The sequence below is a fragment of the Neopsephotus bourkii genome, unplaced genomic scaffold (assembly GCF_033783945.1).
Source record: "Neopsephotus bourkii isolate Nb327-2 ecotype Australia unplaced genomic scaffold, CSIRO-AGI_Nbou_v1 NB_1400, whole genome shotgun sequence".
In the NCBI taxonomy this organism is placed as follows: domain Eukaryota; kingdom Metazoa; phylum Chordata; class Aves; order Psittaciformes; family Psittacidae; genus Neopsephotus; species Neopsephotus bourkii.
Genome location: NW_026901877.1, coordinates 524,529 through 542,362, shown reverse-complemented (window position 1 = coordinate 542,362; position 17,834 = coordinate 524,529). Strand labels below are relative to the sequence as shown.

Sequence of the window (17,834 nt, the reverse complement as noted above, 5' to 3'; positions counted from 1 at the left end):
CTATAAATTCAGATACACCTGTATTGGTTTAACTGACTTGGGAATTGTTGGCTTGCTGGATGCATTTAGAGACAATCACTGTTACAAGAGAAAACCACCTTTTCCTTCTCTGTGCTTTGTGGAGTTTTTGCTGCTTTTTAGTAATATGTCAGCAAACACAGTGCATGGCCCAGGATAAATCATTGTGGTAGTAACTATGGGCAAGAATACAAGGTTTGGCTTAACCTTTGTTATCGAATGATCCCATGGTATCTCCTGTAAGTTTATGACACAATAAAGTTATGTTTTTAGGTTTAGATTGATACGGTTTTTTCTCCCAGACTGGTTAACCTCATTCTCTAAGTACTTGAAAGATGGGAGAGGGAATCCAGGTATAGTTTCACGTTTGACTTAAGCCTATCTGCAAAATGCGCCATTGCCCAAGGAGTTAATCCTGTGCTCTCTGCCAACTCCCCATCCTTGCACCAGCGCTACACATGGAGTAGCCATTTGAAAACCAGGTGAGGGGACTGATCCCACTGAAAATACATACATTAACTTTGAGCCACAGGGTTATTAGTGTTAAGGCTAAGTGTAGCTGAGACTATAGCATAAAACTGCCTTCCTTTTAGTGTACGCAGTTGTATTTATGTACAGACAGTATGCTCTTGGGAACCAAAGCATGGACCACTTCCACCTTGTGGCTTCCCCCCTCTACCCCTCAGTATTTTATTCTTCGTCTTCATTTTTAAGGTTCTCCCTGAATATCTTCTGAATATTTTGTTCTGAAAGAACAAAACTGTTTTCTTCTATAGCAGCTTACAAACAGCAATCACTGCTGTGTAATGCAGCCCCTCACCAAACAGCTTACAACTGGGTGCAGTTCGCCCCACATGTATTGATCTCATGTTGCACTTCACTGTGTAATATTTCTTCAGAAACAGTTAATCATAGGGTCATAGAATGGCTTGGGTGGGAAGGGACACTAAAGCTCATCTATTTCCATCCCCCTGCCACGGGCAGGGACCCCTTCCACTGGAGCAGCTTGCTCCAAGCCCCTGTGTCCAACCTGGCCTTGAGCACTGCCAGGGATGGGGCAGCCACAGCTTCTCTGGGCACCCTGTGCCAGCGCCTCAGCACCCTCACAGGGAAGAACTTTTTCCTTATCTCCAACCTGAACTTCCCCTGTTTCAGTCTAAACCCATCACCCCTTGTCCTGTCACTACAGTCCCTGATGAAGAGTCTCTCTCCAGCATCCGTGTAGCCCCCTTCAGACACTGGAAGCTGCTCTGAGGTCTCCACGCAGCTTCTCTTCTCCAGGCTGAGCAGCCCCAATGTTCTCAGCCTGGCTCCATACAGGAGGTGCTCCAGTCCCTGAGCATCCTAAATAAAAGAACAAAAAGCGCTTAAAGTGCTTAAAAGCACTTTTTTGGGGGGTAAATACTCTCTTCTAACAAAATAAACCACCAACTGTACAGGCTTCTTTGCACTGTAAAATGCCAAAGTGGGATGCTAGGTTTGGTAGAGCCCATGTGGGTAAATCATTGACGTTCAGGGGGTCACTGTGTATGTGATGTTTGAAAGCCTGGTTGTGAAAGCAGAGAGAGCACGTTTCTCTCACTGGCTCAGTGGGAGCACGTTTGCTGAGCAATACCCAGTTCCTGTGTGGAATACAGACGTTATTAAGCAATTTTATGCTATTAAATCAGAAGCAGCTTGAAGGGCACTGCTGTATGCCCGGGCAGTGAGCATTGCAAAAGACACACATGGAAGAGAAGGGAACTGTGCTGCAGAAGGGTCAGAGCAAATTATCTCTATTGGAGTATCGGGAGAGCTTAAAGGTCTCTGGGTCACACGTAACTTATGGACAGCAAATTGCTCACAGCTTGGCTACGAAGTGAAGCACTGCTAATAAATGAGAAGGAAATTAAGCAGAGTGTGAGCACGGCCTCTGTGCATTAATATTGTGTTTGATGGGCAAGAACTTAAAGAAATGCAGGGACTGCAGCTGCTGGTTCTTTTCTCCTCATATCCCACATGAAAAGCTCTCTGCTCAGTTTCAGTTAGTGCCACCATAGTTCAGAGCCAGCCCCTCCTGAATCAGTGCAGAAGCTCGGGCACCGAGGCCATTCCCCCTTCCCAGTTCAGCACAAGCTGCAAGTCAGCTCTTGAAACTGGTTTCATGCCCCATTTGCAAAGCATCCTTATAGCCCAGCCTGGCTCCATGTTGTCTTTCGATACGGAAAAGGGATTTATGATCTCTATAGGGGATCTTTGAAACAGATCTTTTTGAGTTAGCATTTCTCTTGCACTTCTTTTCCTCACAGATTGGTGGAGCTGAATATTATTTCAGCATTTTTTTTTTAGTTATGTTCCTGTGGAATTCCAAAGCTTTTTTATAATCTCAAGATTTTATTACATTTTCTGGGTTGTGCTATTTCATAGGATCATAGAATGGTTTGTATTGAAGGGACCTTAAAGCTCCTCCAGCTCCAACCCCTGCCACGGGCAGGGACCCCTTCCACTGGAGCAGCTTGCTCCAAGCCCCTGTGTCCAACCTGGCCTTGAGCACTGCCAGGGATGGGGCAGCCACAGCTTCTCTGGGCACCCTGTGCCAGCGCCTCAGCACCCTCACAGGGAAGAGCTTCTGCCTAAGAGCTCAGCTCAGTCTCCCCCGGGCAGGTAAAAGCCATTCCCCTTGGCCTGTCCCTACGGGCCCTTGTCCCAAGCCCCTCTCCAGGTTTCCTGCAGCCCCTTTAGGCACTGGAGCTGCTCTAAGGTCTCCCCTTCAGGAGCCTTCTTTTCTCCAGGCTGCCCCAGCCCAGCTCTCTCAGCCTGGCAGAGCTGTTCCATCCCTCACAGCGTCTCCCTGGCTTCCTCTGGACTCACTTAAGCAGGTCCACATGTGTATAAACCATGTGTTTTTGAGAGCACAGTGAGCAGTGGTTGTCTCTTGGAGCATCCTGTATCCCGATATCTGGCAGCTTGTCCTCTAGAGGTGTTTCTGGCGCAGAGCTAAGTGCCTGGCAGACCTAACTGCCTCTGCCTGCACCACACAAGGCAAAGGCACAGGCCAGCAGTACAAGAAAGGTTCTGAAATGTGCCTTGAAAGTGGGACTGTCAGAAAAGTAAACACCTCTTTGTGTTAAGGTCAGATTTGAGCAGGTGATGAAAGAGATTGCAAGAAACTGAGCATAACAATGGGTTACTTACTGTGAGAATTTGTTCCTCTTTTCCCATGGTTTCCCTTTTCCCATTTGTTCCTCTTTCCCCATGGAGGAGTCTGGGAATGGTCACATTAATCAAGCAATAGCAGTGATCCCAGCTGGAGTGACCAGCCTGCAAGGTAGGAAACCGGAACAAGACCTGTTGAGGACCACACCGGAGGAAGCAGAACAGGAGCGCCTCAAGAATCCCTTGAACTCTGCCCAAGGGAAAGAGAATTGATGCAAAAATAGCACAGAGAGAAATGTGATTTAACACAAGGCACTGCAGCAGGGGGAAGGGAGGCTCTGCTTGATCAGGCGTAGAGCATGTGCCTGTCTGCAGAGCCCTGCAATAGGAGCTGCATGGTCATGAAACAGATACCTGCACCTTTTTTCTTTCTTTAATTCATTAGGGGCTATGGTTCAACTCTGAATTAGATGCAGCTTTTCATAGGAATTATTCCAAGGAGACAGATGAAATGAAGATGCTTTGAGTAAAACCCCCAAAACCTTGGCATTGCCCTATCTGTGTTTGATCAAACCATATCAAGTTATCCAGATATCAAGATACCCACATACCTGGTCAAGATAGACCAGATACCCAGCCACATATAGAGTCATTAAATCTGAAGCATATTTAATAATACAGCTCTAAGGAATCTGAATTTGGGGTACATGTACAACACCTTGTAATAACACAATCAGTTGGAGAGAGGGTTTTGACAAGGGCCAGGTTGGAGGGGCTTGGAGCAACCTGGTCTAATGGAAGGTGTCCTTGCCCATGCAGGGGGTTGGAACTGGATGAGCTTTAAGGTCCCTTCCAAGCCAAACCAGTCTGGGATTCTATTCTATGTCCTGTGCCAGTCTGATCCATGCATCAGCAGTGACAAGCTGATTGACTCGGGAATGAGCAGTGATCCCCCATTTCCCCCAGAAGACCCAGTCTGCAAAGTCCCCCCCTGGGCTGCCAAATATCAATATCAGGTCAGGTTGATTTGTGCTTGTTGTTCAAATAGTACATGGAAATGGAATTATCTTCCGCTATTTGTTTGCCATTTCCTTTGGAGAATTGCATCTGTGGTATGCAGAGCTTATTTCGGAGGAGGTGCTCTCTTTCCATTGTGCTTTATCTGCAGTTGCTGCGTGCTATTCTGTAGGATGAGGTTCAGAATTGAGAGGAAGCTTTCAACAGTTTAATATGATACTTGCTAAGATAAATGGATCTTGCATAATTTTTGAAGAACCAAAGCATATTCTCAGGACAAATTACTTGTGAGCTCCTCTGGCCTTCGATCTCTTTAATTACTCCTCAGCTCCAAGTCACGAAGATAAATCTCAGGTCATCAGCCTGAGGAATGGCAGGATGGGTGTACTGCCAATTGCAAAAATAACCCCTGGCAAAATGTGCAATGGATCTGGCAGCTCCTGCTGACTGCAGTTCATCACGTCTTTGTTGTGGCTGAAGAGGATTATGATGATGAAGGTGGGAAGAGAGCCTGGATTTCAGCTGCTGAGGAGTAGCTCCTCATTTCTCTTAGGACCAACAGTAAATCAGGGCACTGGTCAGCATCGTGCTCTTCTGGAAGCGCACAAAGTCCACCCCTGCAAAACTGCTGGGGTCTTAGAATCACAGGATGGGTTGTGTTGGAAGGGGCCTTAAAGCTCCTCCAGCTCCAACCCCTGCCACGGGGAGGGACCCCTTCCACTACAGCAGCTTGCTCCAAGCCCCTGTGTCCAACCTGGCCTTGAGCACTGCCAGGGATGGGGCAGCCACAGCTTCTCTGGGCACCCTGTGCCAGCGCCTCAGCACCTCACAGGGAAGAATTTATTGTTTATCTCCAACCTCAACTTCCTTTGTTTCAGTTTGAACCCATTACCCCCTGTCCTGTCACTGCAGTCCCTAATGAAGAGTCCCTCCCCAGCATCCTTGTAGCCCCCTTCAGACACTGGAAGCTGCTCTGAGGTCTCCACGCAGCTTCTCTTCTCCAGGCTGAGCAGCCCCAACTTTCTCAGCCTGTCTCCATCCAGGAGGTGTTCCAACCCCTAATCATCCTGATGTCCCTCCTCTGAACTTGCTCCAACAGCTCCATGTCCTTCTTATACTGGGGACAGCAGAACTGCACATAGTTCTTCAAGGTCTCACTTCTTGGGCATGCAGCAGTGTTTTCTGTGTGCCCGGGGTTGGGTTGTATGAGGGAGTTTTGCTGCAGAATGCAAGTCAGAAAGGAATTTCTAATAATCATATTGCAAAATTGATTCTCAGACTAATCACCCCCAAATAAAGTTATTTCAGTTTCTGGTTGGTGAATAACTGGTGAGGAGTCACTTCCTGGTTTTAACTGGTGTTAGGAAAAACAAGCTTTTATCAGGTTGTTGCTCCTTTGAATCATGTTATCTAAAGAAATTAGATTAGCATCAGGATGAATGTTGTTGGTCATCCTTGATGGCTCTGTATCTGCTGATAGAATTAAAATGGGACAGGAGGAGGACTGAATATGGAATTTAGGGGGAGGAAGTGTCCTTTAGCAGCTGATAGATATATATAGATCTATATCTATGGATATACCCCCACACGCACACTCATAAACATATATATTTAGCACTAAGTCCAACACAGGGAGTTTTGGTTTCTCTTACCTTTTTTTTCCCAGACAAACAGGTCTAATGGAAGGTGTCCCTGCCCATGGCAGGGTAGGGATGGAACTGGGTGAGCTTTAAGGTCCCTTCCAACCCTTCCATGGTTCTACAATGCTGTGAAAAAGGGATTAGGTGGTAAGGACTGGAGAGGGTTCAGGGAAGGGCCACAAAGATGATCCAGGGACTGGGAAGCTGTGTGAGAGAAGGCTGGGAGAGCTGGGGCTGTTCAGCCTGGAGAAGAGAAGGCTCGGGGGAGACCTTGTCACTGTGATCCAGTATTTAAGAAGATAGAGATTCCCTTTGTATAAGGAGGCACATGGGGAAGACGAGGAGTGATGAGTGCAAGATATTCCTGGGGAGATTCCAGCTGGACACAAGAGAATTATTCCCCAGCAGAAGAACCAGACACTGTTATAATGTCCCCAGGGAAGTGGTGGATTTCCTGACATTGGACACCTTTAAGATCGGGCTGAACAGGGTGCTAGGTCATCTAGTCTAGATCATGCTTTGCCTAGCAGAGTTGGATCAGATGATCCTTGACATCCCTCCCAACCTGGGATTCCATCATTCTGTGAGATGCTGGGAGCAGGCTGCAGTGGCTTCAGCAATACAGAGCATAACTTCTGTCCATGGTAAAGCCACATCTTTCTAATTGCAGCATTTCAGCTCTAATCTGCTCCTTCACAGGGAGCATCTCATCAGTTTTACAAGAGAAGAGCGTGAAGGACGTCTAAAACCAGACATTGATGGGCTTATCTCCTCTTTTATTCCCACTCCTGTTGTTTACCTTTTGTCCCCTCTCTCTCTATGTCTCTAACACTTACATAGAGATTTCAAGCAATTTGAAGAACAGCATGAAGAACAAGGCTGCCTAGTTTAAGCCTTCTCACCAACCCTTGTTATAATCTGAGTCTTGCTTAGCCTATGCCTGCATCACGATCTAGAAGAGGTTTTTGCCTGGTCATTGAGCGCTGTATGAGCAAAATGAGTCTCAGTTTTGGCCTGTTCTGCCTTTCAGTCTTGTTGGTTGTTCCATCTCATGTTGGGTGGCAGGGAGGAAGGATTCAGCAACCAGTGCCATGAGCTACTCTAGAGAGCTGTATCAAACAGCTTACCCATTTCACAGTGAGGAATCGATGCCAGCTTGACAGGAAGTCTTTGAAGAAGTTATTTAATGAATCAGTTCCATTTAAAATAATCATCTTGCTATGGTGATTGACCAAAAACTAAAGCTAAAGAAGCAGGATCGGATGCAGAGCACTGAGCAGCGTGATCTCCATTGGTGAATGGTTAACGTGAGTTTTGGAACTGGTTATCAGAGCGAGACCAGAACTGGTGATGTGCAGACTATTTTGACATTTGCTGTTGATAACTGGGAAGATTGTTGCATGCAGTGGAGCTTTCATTCCTCGATTTTCAACATTCTGTACATTATTTGGCTGAAAAGGGTGCTTGAGGCCAATGGGATTTGGAGAGAAGTACCTTCAAACTCAGGCTCATTTCCTGTATTTTCCATGGGGATCACTGCTTGGAGCTGTGCCCCGCAGCATGTAGTAGGAATGTGAGCTGTCAAACTTTGCTTCCATGCCGTTGAGTTTGTGATTGGGAAAACTTAGATCATGGAGTCATGGAATTGTTTGGGTGGGAAGGGGCCTTAAAGCTCCTCCAGCTCCAACCCCTGCCACAGGCAGGGACCCCTTCCACTGGAGCAGCTTGCTCCAAGCCCCTGTGTCCAACCTGGCCGTGAACACTGCCGGGGATGGGGCAGCCACAGCTTCTCTGGATACCCTGTGCCAGCGCCTCAGCACCCTCACAGGGAAGAGCTTCTGCCTTATATCCAACCTGAATATCCGCTGTTTGTTTGAACCCATCACCCCTTGTCCTGTCCCTGCAGTCCCTGATGAAGAGTCCCTCTCCAACACCCTTGTAGCAGATATAAAAGATTCTGTGTCTCCATTTTCTATGTATCTCTTTAATTTGTTCACATCAAGAGGAGACCAAACGAGAGCAAATACCAGTGGGGCATCAGAAAAGTTACCAAAACACCTTTTTGTTCCTTGCTAGGGGCATTAGGCTTGGTTCATTTCTGCTGTATTGACTCACTGTGGTTATGACTGTGTGTATTTAAGAAGTGAAAACTGCAGTAGCAGAGCATGAGATCCAGAAGCCAGGGGTGATGTGGGTCTTTGCTCTCTCCTTGCAGCCACCAGCTCAGCTCACTTAGAAGATCTGGCTTACCTGGATGAGCAGAGGCACACTCCCCTGCGGACCTCCCTGCGGATGCCACGGCAGAGCATGGCCGGTGCCCGCACGCAGCAGGACCTGCGAGGTAGGAGCATGTGGGGGGGTCTCTGGGGTAGGACCTTGTATTGCAGCCACTTCACCCATGTCCTCGTGAAGATGGGCAGTGACTGATACACCTGAAGCTGGAGAACTGGGTAGAGAGAAAGCTCATGAGGTTCAACAAGGGCAAGTGTAGGGTCGTGTCCCTGGGGAGGAAGGACCTCAAGTACCAGCACAGGTTGCAGGTGACCTACTAGAGAGCAGTTCAGCTGAGGAGGGCCCGGGAGGGTTGGTGCGTGATGAGTTGACCATGAACAGGCAATGTGCCCATGCGGCCAGGAGGGACAAGAGTACCCTGGGGTGCATCAGGAGCGTGGCAGCAGGTTGAGGGAGGTGATTCCTCCCCCTCTACTTGACCCTGGTGAGGCCACATCTGGAGTCCTGTGTCCAGTGCTGGGCTCCTCAGCGGAAGAAAGACCAGGAGCTGCTGGAGAGGGTCCAGCGGAGGCCACAAGGATGCTCAGGGTCTGCAGCAGACATTGCTGGAGCTGGGCCTGGTTAGTGAAGAGCAGACTGAGAGGGGACCCCATCAATGGAGATCAACAGCTCAGAGGAGGAACCAGGAGGATCTTGGAGGGTACAAGGTTGGTTTTCACGCAGCATCACAGGCACGACCTGTTCCAGCCAGGTTGGGATTTCTCACAAATGCATGACTGGATCACAGTGCATAATGAAATCATATTGGCTGGTGAGGCAGTTATAAAAATGGATTAACAGGCAGGAAGGGAAGAAAGCAAAGTTTGACAGACAAGATTTCCATATGTTCCAAGGGAGCAGCTTGCCAAGGCTTCGTAATTTACAGTGATTGCATCCAAAACATTAAACTTTATTGTAGGAACAGAATCAAATTGTTTTCCAGACACACTTTGTAAAACCATGGAACACCACATCTTTGCTTTCTTCTTTTTGTTCAGTTTTTGTCTGGTTTCCCCCCTTTATGTGAAGGTTGCATGAGAACAGCAGCAGTGCTTCAACTGGGGGGGGATTTGCTTCTGATCCCAGTTGAGGTGCTGTGCTAGTTTTAAAAGGAGAGGATGTGAAGAAACCAAACCACCACTACTTGGAAATATTTTCCCTTCATTGAATATATAAGGGGGGTGTTCCCCCAAAATACTACATGTTCCAGATATTACTGTGAAATTGCATTGCTCTGAGCTGTTCTAATCCCCAGCTCTTTGTTGCAACTGGGAATCCTAAACTTGGGTTTACCTTTAATACCTTCTTGGCACTGGAATAGCAAAGCAGGTCCTGGCTCTCTATCAAGGGGGATGCATCACAGCCCAGTGCTTTGTTCCCAGGGTTCAGGAATCCCATGAATCCCAATGGGAAACCGTCCCTGTTAGTTCTTGTCACAGCAGTTGTTTTATCCAGGGGAGTAATTGGGCAATCCCAACAGCTCTGAGCATGACAAGTTCTCATCCCAGTGGCAGGTTTTTAATAGGGTGGTGAAGGCAGTTTCTGCCCTTGCTGTTTCCAGCCAGCGGGATTTGAAGCTGTTCAGAGTTGCTGTACCCAAAGGGCAGGATGGTGGCTGGGATGTACCGTGGTGGAGCAGGAGCCAGAGGGCAACCAAGCTGTTACTGGTGTTAGAACACTCTGAGTGTTTCCCTCATGGGGGTTTAACTCCAGAAAGCAAATGTCAGCATTGGTGCCGGGAGAGGTTTGCTTGGCTATGGCCAAGTGGCTTTGCTGTTGGCAAGTGGAAGGTCTGCAGGCACAGGAAGGTTGGGGATAGGTGGGTAAGTGGGTATGTCCCTTCTCAGGGTTTCACTAAACCTTTTTTAGGACAGGGTAGGCTATTCCCAGGTGACAACCAGGATGTGCACATTCACATCCCCTCAGAGCAAGACCCATCTTTAAGCTTTGCTGTTTGGTGTGTTTTGATCACACAGCTTCAAAGCCATCTGCAGCTCTGAAAAGAAACCAAGACTTTAGCTCAGGTCTCCGCCATGTTAAGCAGGAGCTTATTAGATTCCATTGCTTTTAGATGTAATCATTCTTGCCTCTGCATTAGCCCCTGAGGCCATTTGGTACCTGTTAGACTTCTGGCTTTCAGAAGGGCGTTGCTGGACATTTTCACTCACTAACACGCCATAGCATGTGTGTGCACACAGAAGTACAGTAAAGCTGTAGCTTGTCGAGCACAACTCTTGGCTTTATGCTTTCCAAATGGAGTTTTTGATTAATTTGGGGTGTTTTGGTGATGTAATTTTCTATCTATAGTATTAGTGGTATAATGCAAACAAAAAATGCCCCTTGCCAAATGCACTCCTGGAACATTCAATTTACATCAGCCAGACCACTCCAGATGGTTCTCTCAGCCACATCCATGTGCTATTGCTTGTGCAATATGCCATCCTCTGGTGGGAAGCCCATCAGTCCTGCTGATGCTGAGAGGCAAGCTGGTGCAGGGACAGGAGCTGTGATGGGCACATGGGCACACATGGCCCCACTGCCTCATCCCCTCCCACCATCAGTGATGTTGCTTCTCCAGGGTCTTCCCATGCCAGCACATCCCACGTGGCAGAGCCTAGCAAAGGAAATCAAGCTGCCTGGGAGCTCGTGATTCAAAAGCCTTCTCCACCCTCAATACATTTAAATCACATTCATCATTTTCAAGTGGGAATAGAAATACATCTCCCGTCTGCAGCAGTTTCTGTATCAACTAAGAAAGGACATTCAAAATACCTAGCATTTAAGTACAAGCTATTTTCCTTAGGCTTACCTGATGTAACACTGACTCCCAGCACCTCTGTCCGCTCTGCTGTAATGGATCAGCTCCCTGGTCAGGTCTGTGCCAGATTTAAGTGTTCAAGGCCAGGCTGGGAATGGCTTTAACCCACCAGAGGGGAGATTGAGATGAGCTCGTAGGGGTTGGAACTGGATGCCTGGAATGTCCAGGAGGAGCATGCTGGGAGCTTATCCTGGCACCCACTTTAGGACGCAGCTCAGGGAACTGCTCCCCTGGGGTTTCCTAGCATTGCTTTAAAATGTGCTCTGAAGACATCTACGTTTTGTGTGATGGTTTTCATTCGCAGCGTGCCGTTTGATCTCAGCCCCAGTTGAACTCAGCTTCTGTGCTCCACAGCTCAGATGTTCCCCAGCTTACCCCATCAGCTCAAATCCACGTGTTGAATATCAGGTGCAACACTTGGACTGCGGCTGGAAGGTCCAGGGCTGAAATCGCATCCCTCCATCCACGTCAGCCCTGCCTTGAAGGAGCTGCATTCTCGAAGTGGAAGTTTGCAGTGTGACAAACCTCCCCCTGAGTGGGAATCACCTGCTGTTGTTGTGGCCACCTTCTGCAAGGCTTTAATTAACAAACCATTTTGGTGGTGAAGTGGGAAGATCCAGCAACTGTCTCTGCCAGCACGAAGTGCTTCCATCACCAAGTGGTTTTAATAGATTTATGCAGATCATCTCCCAATTAAGGAGCTCTTAATCGGAACATGCCATATGAGTTGATCTTTGTAATAGCATCTTTGCACCCGATCTGAGCATAGTTGTTACAGTTTTTACGTGTGCGTTCCCAAGATAGCTTGTGCCACATGGAAAGAATGGCAGATACCCTCTCCCTCCACCCCCAAATGTTCCCAAAAATGTTTCAAGGCTGGTTTGGTTTCGTTGTACAATTTTATTATCATGGAATGGGTTGGAAGGGACCTTAAAGCTCCTCCACTTCCAGCCCCTGCCACGGGCAGGGACCCCTTCCACTGGAGCAGCTTGCTCCAAGCCCCTGTGTCCAACCTGGCCTTGAGCACTGCCAGGGATGGGGCAGCCACAGCTTCTCTGGGCACCCTGTGCCAGCGCCTCAGCACCCTCACAGGGAAGAGCTTCTGCCTAAGAGCTCAGCTCCGTCTCCCCTCGGGCAGGTTCAAGCCATTCCCCTTGGCCTGTCCCTACAGGCCCTTGTCCCAAGCCCCTCTCCAGGTTTCCTGCAGCCCCTTTAGGCCCTGGAGCTGCTCTAAGGTCTCCCCTTAAGGAGCCTTCTCATCTATACATCTGTTAAACAGGCATACAACACTCTCTCACAGGGTGCTTTGGACAGTGAACCCTCCTGCCTGTGGCAGGGCCTTGGATTATGGTGACTTGAAGCCAGAAATGTCATTTCTCCTGCTATAAACCCCTTCTCTTTGGTGGCCAGTGCTATGAATGAACCAGATGCTTTTACAAACAAAGCTGTGGGTCATAAACAAGATTTTGTTCTTTTCACCTTTAATCTTTTCATTAATAGATTTCTGAGGAAGATGAAACAGCAATTCCTGAGCTGTCTTCTTAGTGCCAGCATTGATATTTGTGTTCTTTCCCTGTGTTTCCCTTTACAGTGCGCTTTGCACCCTACAGACCTCCCGACATCTCTCTGAAGCCGCTGCTTTTCGAGGTGCCCAGCATCACCACCGAGTCCGTCTTTGTTGGCCGGGACTGGGTGTTCCATGAGATAGATGCCCAGCTCCAGAGTTCAAACGCCAGCATCAACCGAGGCGTCGTCATCGTTGGCAATATCGGCTTTGGGAAAACCGCCATCATCTCCAGGCTGGTGGCACTCAGCTGCCACGGCACAAGGATGAGGCAGATCGCTTCTGATAGCCCCCATGCCTCCCCTAAACGTAAGTGCAGCAGGCCACAGGCCTTCCAGGATCAGAGAGCTTTTCCATAGGTTTTAGAATGGCTGTTGGTTGAATAGATCCCATTTCTTCAGGCCCAAGAAAACAGCTTGGTCCTTGTTGCCAAGCAGAGGGTGCGCCCATCAGCAGCATTTGTTCTGCTTCTGTTCCAACTTGAAGTCATAGTGGTCTGTCTTTTTATTTCTCTGACTTGGGAACATCACACTTTTTCTCTTGGGAAGGTTCCAATTTTAATTGCCCATATTCCGTTGTCACAAATCCATGCCAGTGCATTCTCCCACCCATGGTGCTTAGGTCAGTCTTATCATGGTATAAATGCTGAGACTGGGTTGCAAGCCCATGTAGGCTCCTCACCAAGGCTTGCTCTACCTCCTGTGGTCCCATCAGTTCACATCACTCTGCCCTGACCTGTTTGCAGGTGGAGATGACAACATTTAGAAATCATTCAGCTCTCAGTAAGTGAATATGACAGGATTGAAGATACTGGGGTAGGTACCTAAAGATGCCTCCAAGGATCTAGGTCACTGTATCTCAGGGAAGCTGCAGTGAAATCTGCTTAGTGGAATGCAGCAGTCTTAGCCACGTTGAAATATCTGAAATGTCACCAAATGTCGGTGTGCTGAATAATGTCGCTTGTCAGAGCTAAATGACCAATGCACACTGAAAAGCAAGGCTTGTTTCTATATTTTAACTGCAGCTCTGCAGTGCACCGACTGTACGTCTCCTCAGTCTGCTCAGAGGGATTGTGGAGATTAAAGAGACAACTGTACTTAACTGGTTCTGAGCTGTTTCAGAGAAGGTGCCCTGCATCTTTCATGCACAGAGGACAAAGATCCTTGGTCATGGTTAACACACGGTTGTTCAGTTCACCCTCTGGTTTCCCTGTGAAGCTGAAAGCTGAATGATTCCTCAGTGTTAGTTATTGGGTTGGAGACCTTCAGGATCAGTCATCTAATTTGGCTTTATTTCCTAAAGAGATCACAAGTCTCGGTCTAGCTGTAGAGGATAACAATTGTACTACAAGTCCCTTTGATTCTTTTCTTCATCTATTATGCTTAGTAAAATCTGTGTTTAATAGTAAATGCTTCAGTAGGTGACCTGACTCTATTTCAGCACTTGTGCTGTCAGCATTAGTAAACTGGCATAAATACAGCCTCTTACTTCTTGTCTTAGCGATATCGGTAAAGGTGGTGTTGCATGCTCAGAAACAAGAATGTGCCTCATTACTCACACCTTCAGGGTTTAATTATGTAGGCAGTAGTCATCCTCCTCTGTTTGCCGTTAAATGGGCCGTTGTTTGCATTATGATTTCAAGTCAAGCTCAGGAATGCATTGCAGTGATCCATTCAGGAAAACCCTTTGCTAGTGCAGGCTGCACTTGGGAGGACTCAGTAATTAGACATGATCGAGTGCTGTCATTGAAAACTACTGTTTTGAGTGGTTTTGAGTGACCCACAAAGGCCAGGTGAATGGCCTGTTGTAGCAATCTGCTGGTAAGGCCAGCTACTGCTTTGCCAGGCAAAAAGCAACAGCTAAAATGCAATAGAAAGCTGTTAAACTTGTCAGAGGTGATGCCAGTATAATTCATGGGCTTGCAAGCCTTTTCCTGATCCCACTGCTACTCCTGCTTCTGTCCCTCTTGAGTACATTAATGCGCTTCAGATGGATATGTGAGCTGCAGCTCTCCAGTTATTTAGGTTAGAAAATAGACACATCATTCAGAAAAATTGGCTGTCTCCACTGAAGAAGGACTTGGAACCAAATTAACCAGCACTTGTTGAGAATGTATTGGCAGAGCTGCAGAGAGGGAGAGCACTGCACTAACCCATAGCAAACCTAGAGAAGACGGAGCATACCTTTGAGAGCACACAACTCAGTGACTGTAATTAAAGTCAATGAAATTACACTGGAGAAGATGAATAAGATGAGCTCCACACTTTATCTTAGTGGTCCTTCCCGAAGGGGCTGCTTCCAAGGGAAGTTTCTTAGGGAGCCTGTTGATGGTGTCACAGTCTTCTGCTGCCTGAAATCCTGTTTATGGGAAGTACTTTAAATAACTTCCATGCATGGAAACCAGCCTGGGCTGGAATAGGGAAGCTGTGGGTCGGGCTTGCCCTGCAGCCATTCATCACCTCTTCCCTTGGGACAGATGTGGATGCAAACCGAGAGCTGCCCTTGACCCAGCCGCCTTCTGCCCACTCATCCATCACCAGCGGGAGCTGCCCTGGGACCCCCGAGATGCGCCGGCGCCAGGAGGAAGCCATGAGGAGACTCGCATCACAGGTATGGGGATGGGATTGGTTTGGTGCTTGGGAACGTGGCCATTTTAATGGGACCTGTTGGAAGGACTCCTTCCTTACATCACCCCATGGGCTGGGAAGTGTGTGTGCTCAAATGCCTGCTTGGGGAGTCTAGAGAAAAACTTCTGGAACAAGTTTTATTCCCTTAGGAAAGTCCTTTTTGTAAAATGAAATTCCCACTATGTCAAATCTATTTCCTTGAGAGTTTGTCTTTCCCAGCCATCATACTTTATCCAGGCAAATCCTGTCCAGAGGAGGCCATGAGGATGCCCAGGGACTGCAGCACCTCCCATATGACAACAGGCTGGGAAAGTTGGGGCTGTTCAGCCTGGAGAAGAGAAGCTGAGTGGGGACATCAGGGCAGCTTCCAGTGGCTGAAGGGGGCTTCAAGGATGCTGGGGAGGGGCTCTTCATCGGGGACGGGAGCAATAGGACAAGGGGTGATGGGTTCAAACTGAAACAGAGGAAGTTCAGGTTGGAGATAAGGCAGAATTTCTTCTCTGTGAGGGTGCTGAGGTGCTGGCACAGGGTGCCCAGAGAAGCTGTGGCCAGGTTGGATGGGGCTTGGAGCAGTGGAGGTGTGGAAGGTGTCCCTGCCTGTGGCATGGGGTTGGAACTGGATGAGCTTTAAGGTCTCTTCCAACCCAAACTGTTCTGTGATTCTGTAGGAGTGGGTTGTATATAACACTGTCACAGTAGGTGAGATTTACAGCTTGAATTTTATTGCATTACTGCGATTTAACCCTGCTTTGGTGGTGGTGGGAAGGTGCTATTCTGCTGCTTTGAAATTTGAGGAGCTCGCTCCTCCTCCACCTTTGGGGATGATGTGAGCAGTTAATGCTTTCCTGTTGCCTGCTCCCCTTTTGGAGGGGAAAATATCAGCCAAAGTCTTTGTTCTAAATTATTACCAGGGCATGTTTTGCTTGGCTCTTTGTGCCAGATACTGTCTTGTCTTATCTGCTTTTCTGCTGCACACAGATGGCAAGCCAGAGAGTGTGTGATGTCTGCAAAAATAGATATTAAGGCTTGATACTCTCCTTTTCTGTATGGAGTTTTTGAAAGGAATGCAATGGCCAGGTCTGGTTTTGGTCAGGACACATTAGTCATCATATTCCGTGCAAATCTTTAGCTACAGACTACCAGAAAGGCCATAAAGTGTGCTGTCTCTGCTTCAAATATCTCATCTGTCTCAGCTTTGTTCCCCTGAGTGCTTAAGTAATCCTGCAGGATGGGGAATTGATAAATGGATACAGTTCTAGCTTCAGTTTCCTCCTGAAAAAGGTAAGGGATATGGCTCTTCCAAACAGTGTCACATCCACTGCATACATCATGCACTGAAGCTTTTTTGCACCACTTATAGCTTGAGAACAGAGCAAGAACCAATCTTTAGAGCCAAAAAGAAAGTCAAAATAGGTTGTTATCCCTTGGCTGCAGACTCCTTTAGGAAAGGGTTTTAAAGCCCTGCTCATCCCCATGCCAGACTTCTTCTGCAAAGCAAATCCTGTGTTCTGCTGTCAGAACCTAACAAATGAGTTAGGAAGATGTCCTACGTCTTGTGCCAGCAGCAGGATTACAGACCTTTGCTATGACTGTTAATCTCCCCGTAAATGGAGGCACATTCCACAAATAGCTGTCGTTGGCTTCCAGACATCAGGCCTTCCTGAAAAGATCAATGCCAAGGCTGAGGAGTTGACCTTAGAGTACTTGGAATTGCTTCTTCTACCCAAATAGCTGACACAGCATACAGAACTTCTGAGAGGCTCCATAGTGTTTAGCAAACAGTTCCTGGGATGAGTCAGAGCAACAGCAGGGCTTGATTCAGCAGTTGGAGACCTTGGGTGTATTCCCAAATTTGCTGTTAGCCCTGTTGGGTTCCTTGGAGACCAGCATCTCATCTGCTTGCATCCCTTTCCCTGCCTGTTGCAAATGATCCATGCAGATAAAGGTCCTGATGCTGAAAGTAGGGGAAGGTGGATGGGGTTTGGAACTGGATGAGCTTTAAGGTCCCTTCCAACCCAAACCACCCAGATTCTGTGATACCTGAAGGTATAGGAGGGTTTGTTTTTTTTTGTTGTTTTGATGGTTTTCATGTTGTTGGGGGTTTGAGCCCTGTTGGTCCTGATGGTTTTTTATCATAAACAGTTCTGGTTTTACTGCATCAGACCTGCTGAGTAGCATGCTACAAACAGTAACATGCACACTACAAACAGTAAAGCACACGCTACAATCAGTCAGTTTGATGGATTATCAAGCCTCAGGAAGGGAAATAAAGGCAAGTAAAATGGTTGAGGCTGTTTTGTCACATTGATAGCTGGAAGTCGTGTGCTTAGTGCACTCTTAGTAACCTCCTGAGCGGTACAGCTCACCATCACCGCTGATGAATACTTGCTGTCAGCAGCAGATAAATTGATTTGCTGAGGAGGAACCGTGCCCTATGATGTCCTGCTAGATAAAACAAACACTGACTATTCCATCCCAGCTGTGGGTTTTGAAGTCTCTGAGTGACACTGGGAGAAAAAGGATTACTGACCTGGCAAGGGAATTGCAAATCCATTAAAATAACAGTGTTGAGCTCTTTGTTCCGTGTGCGATCGCCTCATTCAGGAACTCAAATCACAACTCACTTGCTTTTGAGAGATCATGAGAATTTGCTGTTCATAAGAGGCTTTGAAGATGCTGAGCTCTTAAACGGAGTGAATACACTGCATGTCTTGGTAGACAGTAGTAAAAATAGCCAGTTAAAA

General features: G+C 47.6%; 1 protein-coding gene across 4 annotated transcripts in view; it reads left to right on the top strand.

The window, feature by feature from the left end:
* Positions 1–17,834, top strand: part of TANC2 (tetratricopeptide repeat, ankyrin repeat and coiled-coil containing 2) — a 139,566-nt gene that overhangs the window by 63,753 nt on the left and 57,979 nt on the right. For all 4 annotated transcript variants that reach the window (XM_061367916.1, XM_061367914.1, XM_061367918.1 and 1 more), the window contains 3 exons: positions 8,026–8,151; positions 12,491–12,772; positions 14,940–15,073. In XM_061367916.1, coding sequence (XP_061223900.1) covers positions 8,026–8,151; positions 12,491–12,772; positions 14,940–15,073 — 542 coding nt within the window. The remainder of the gene's footprint in view (positions 1–8,025; positions 8,152–12,490; positions 12,773–14,939; positions 15,074–17,834) is intronic.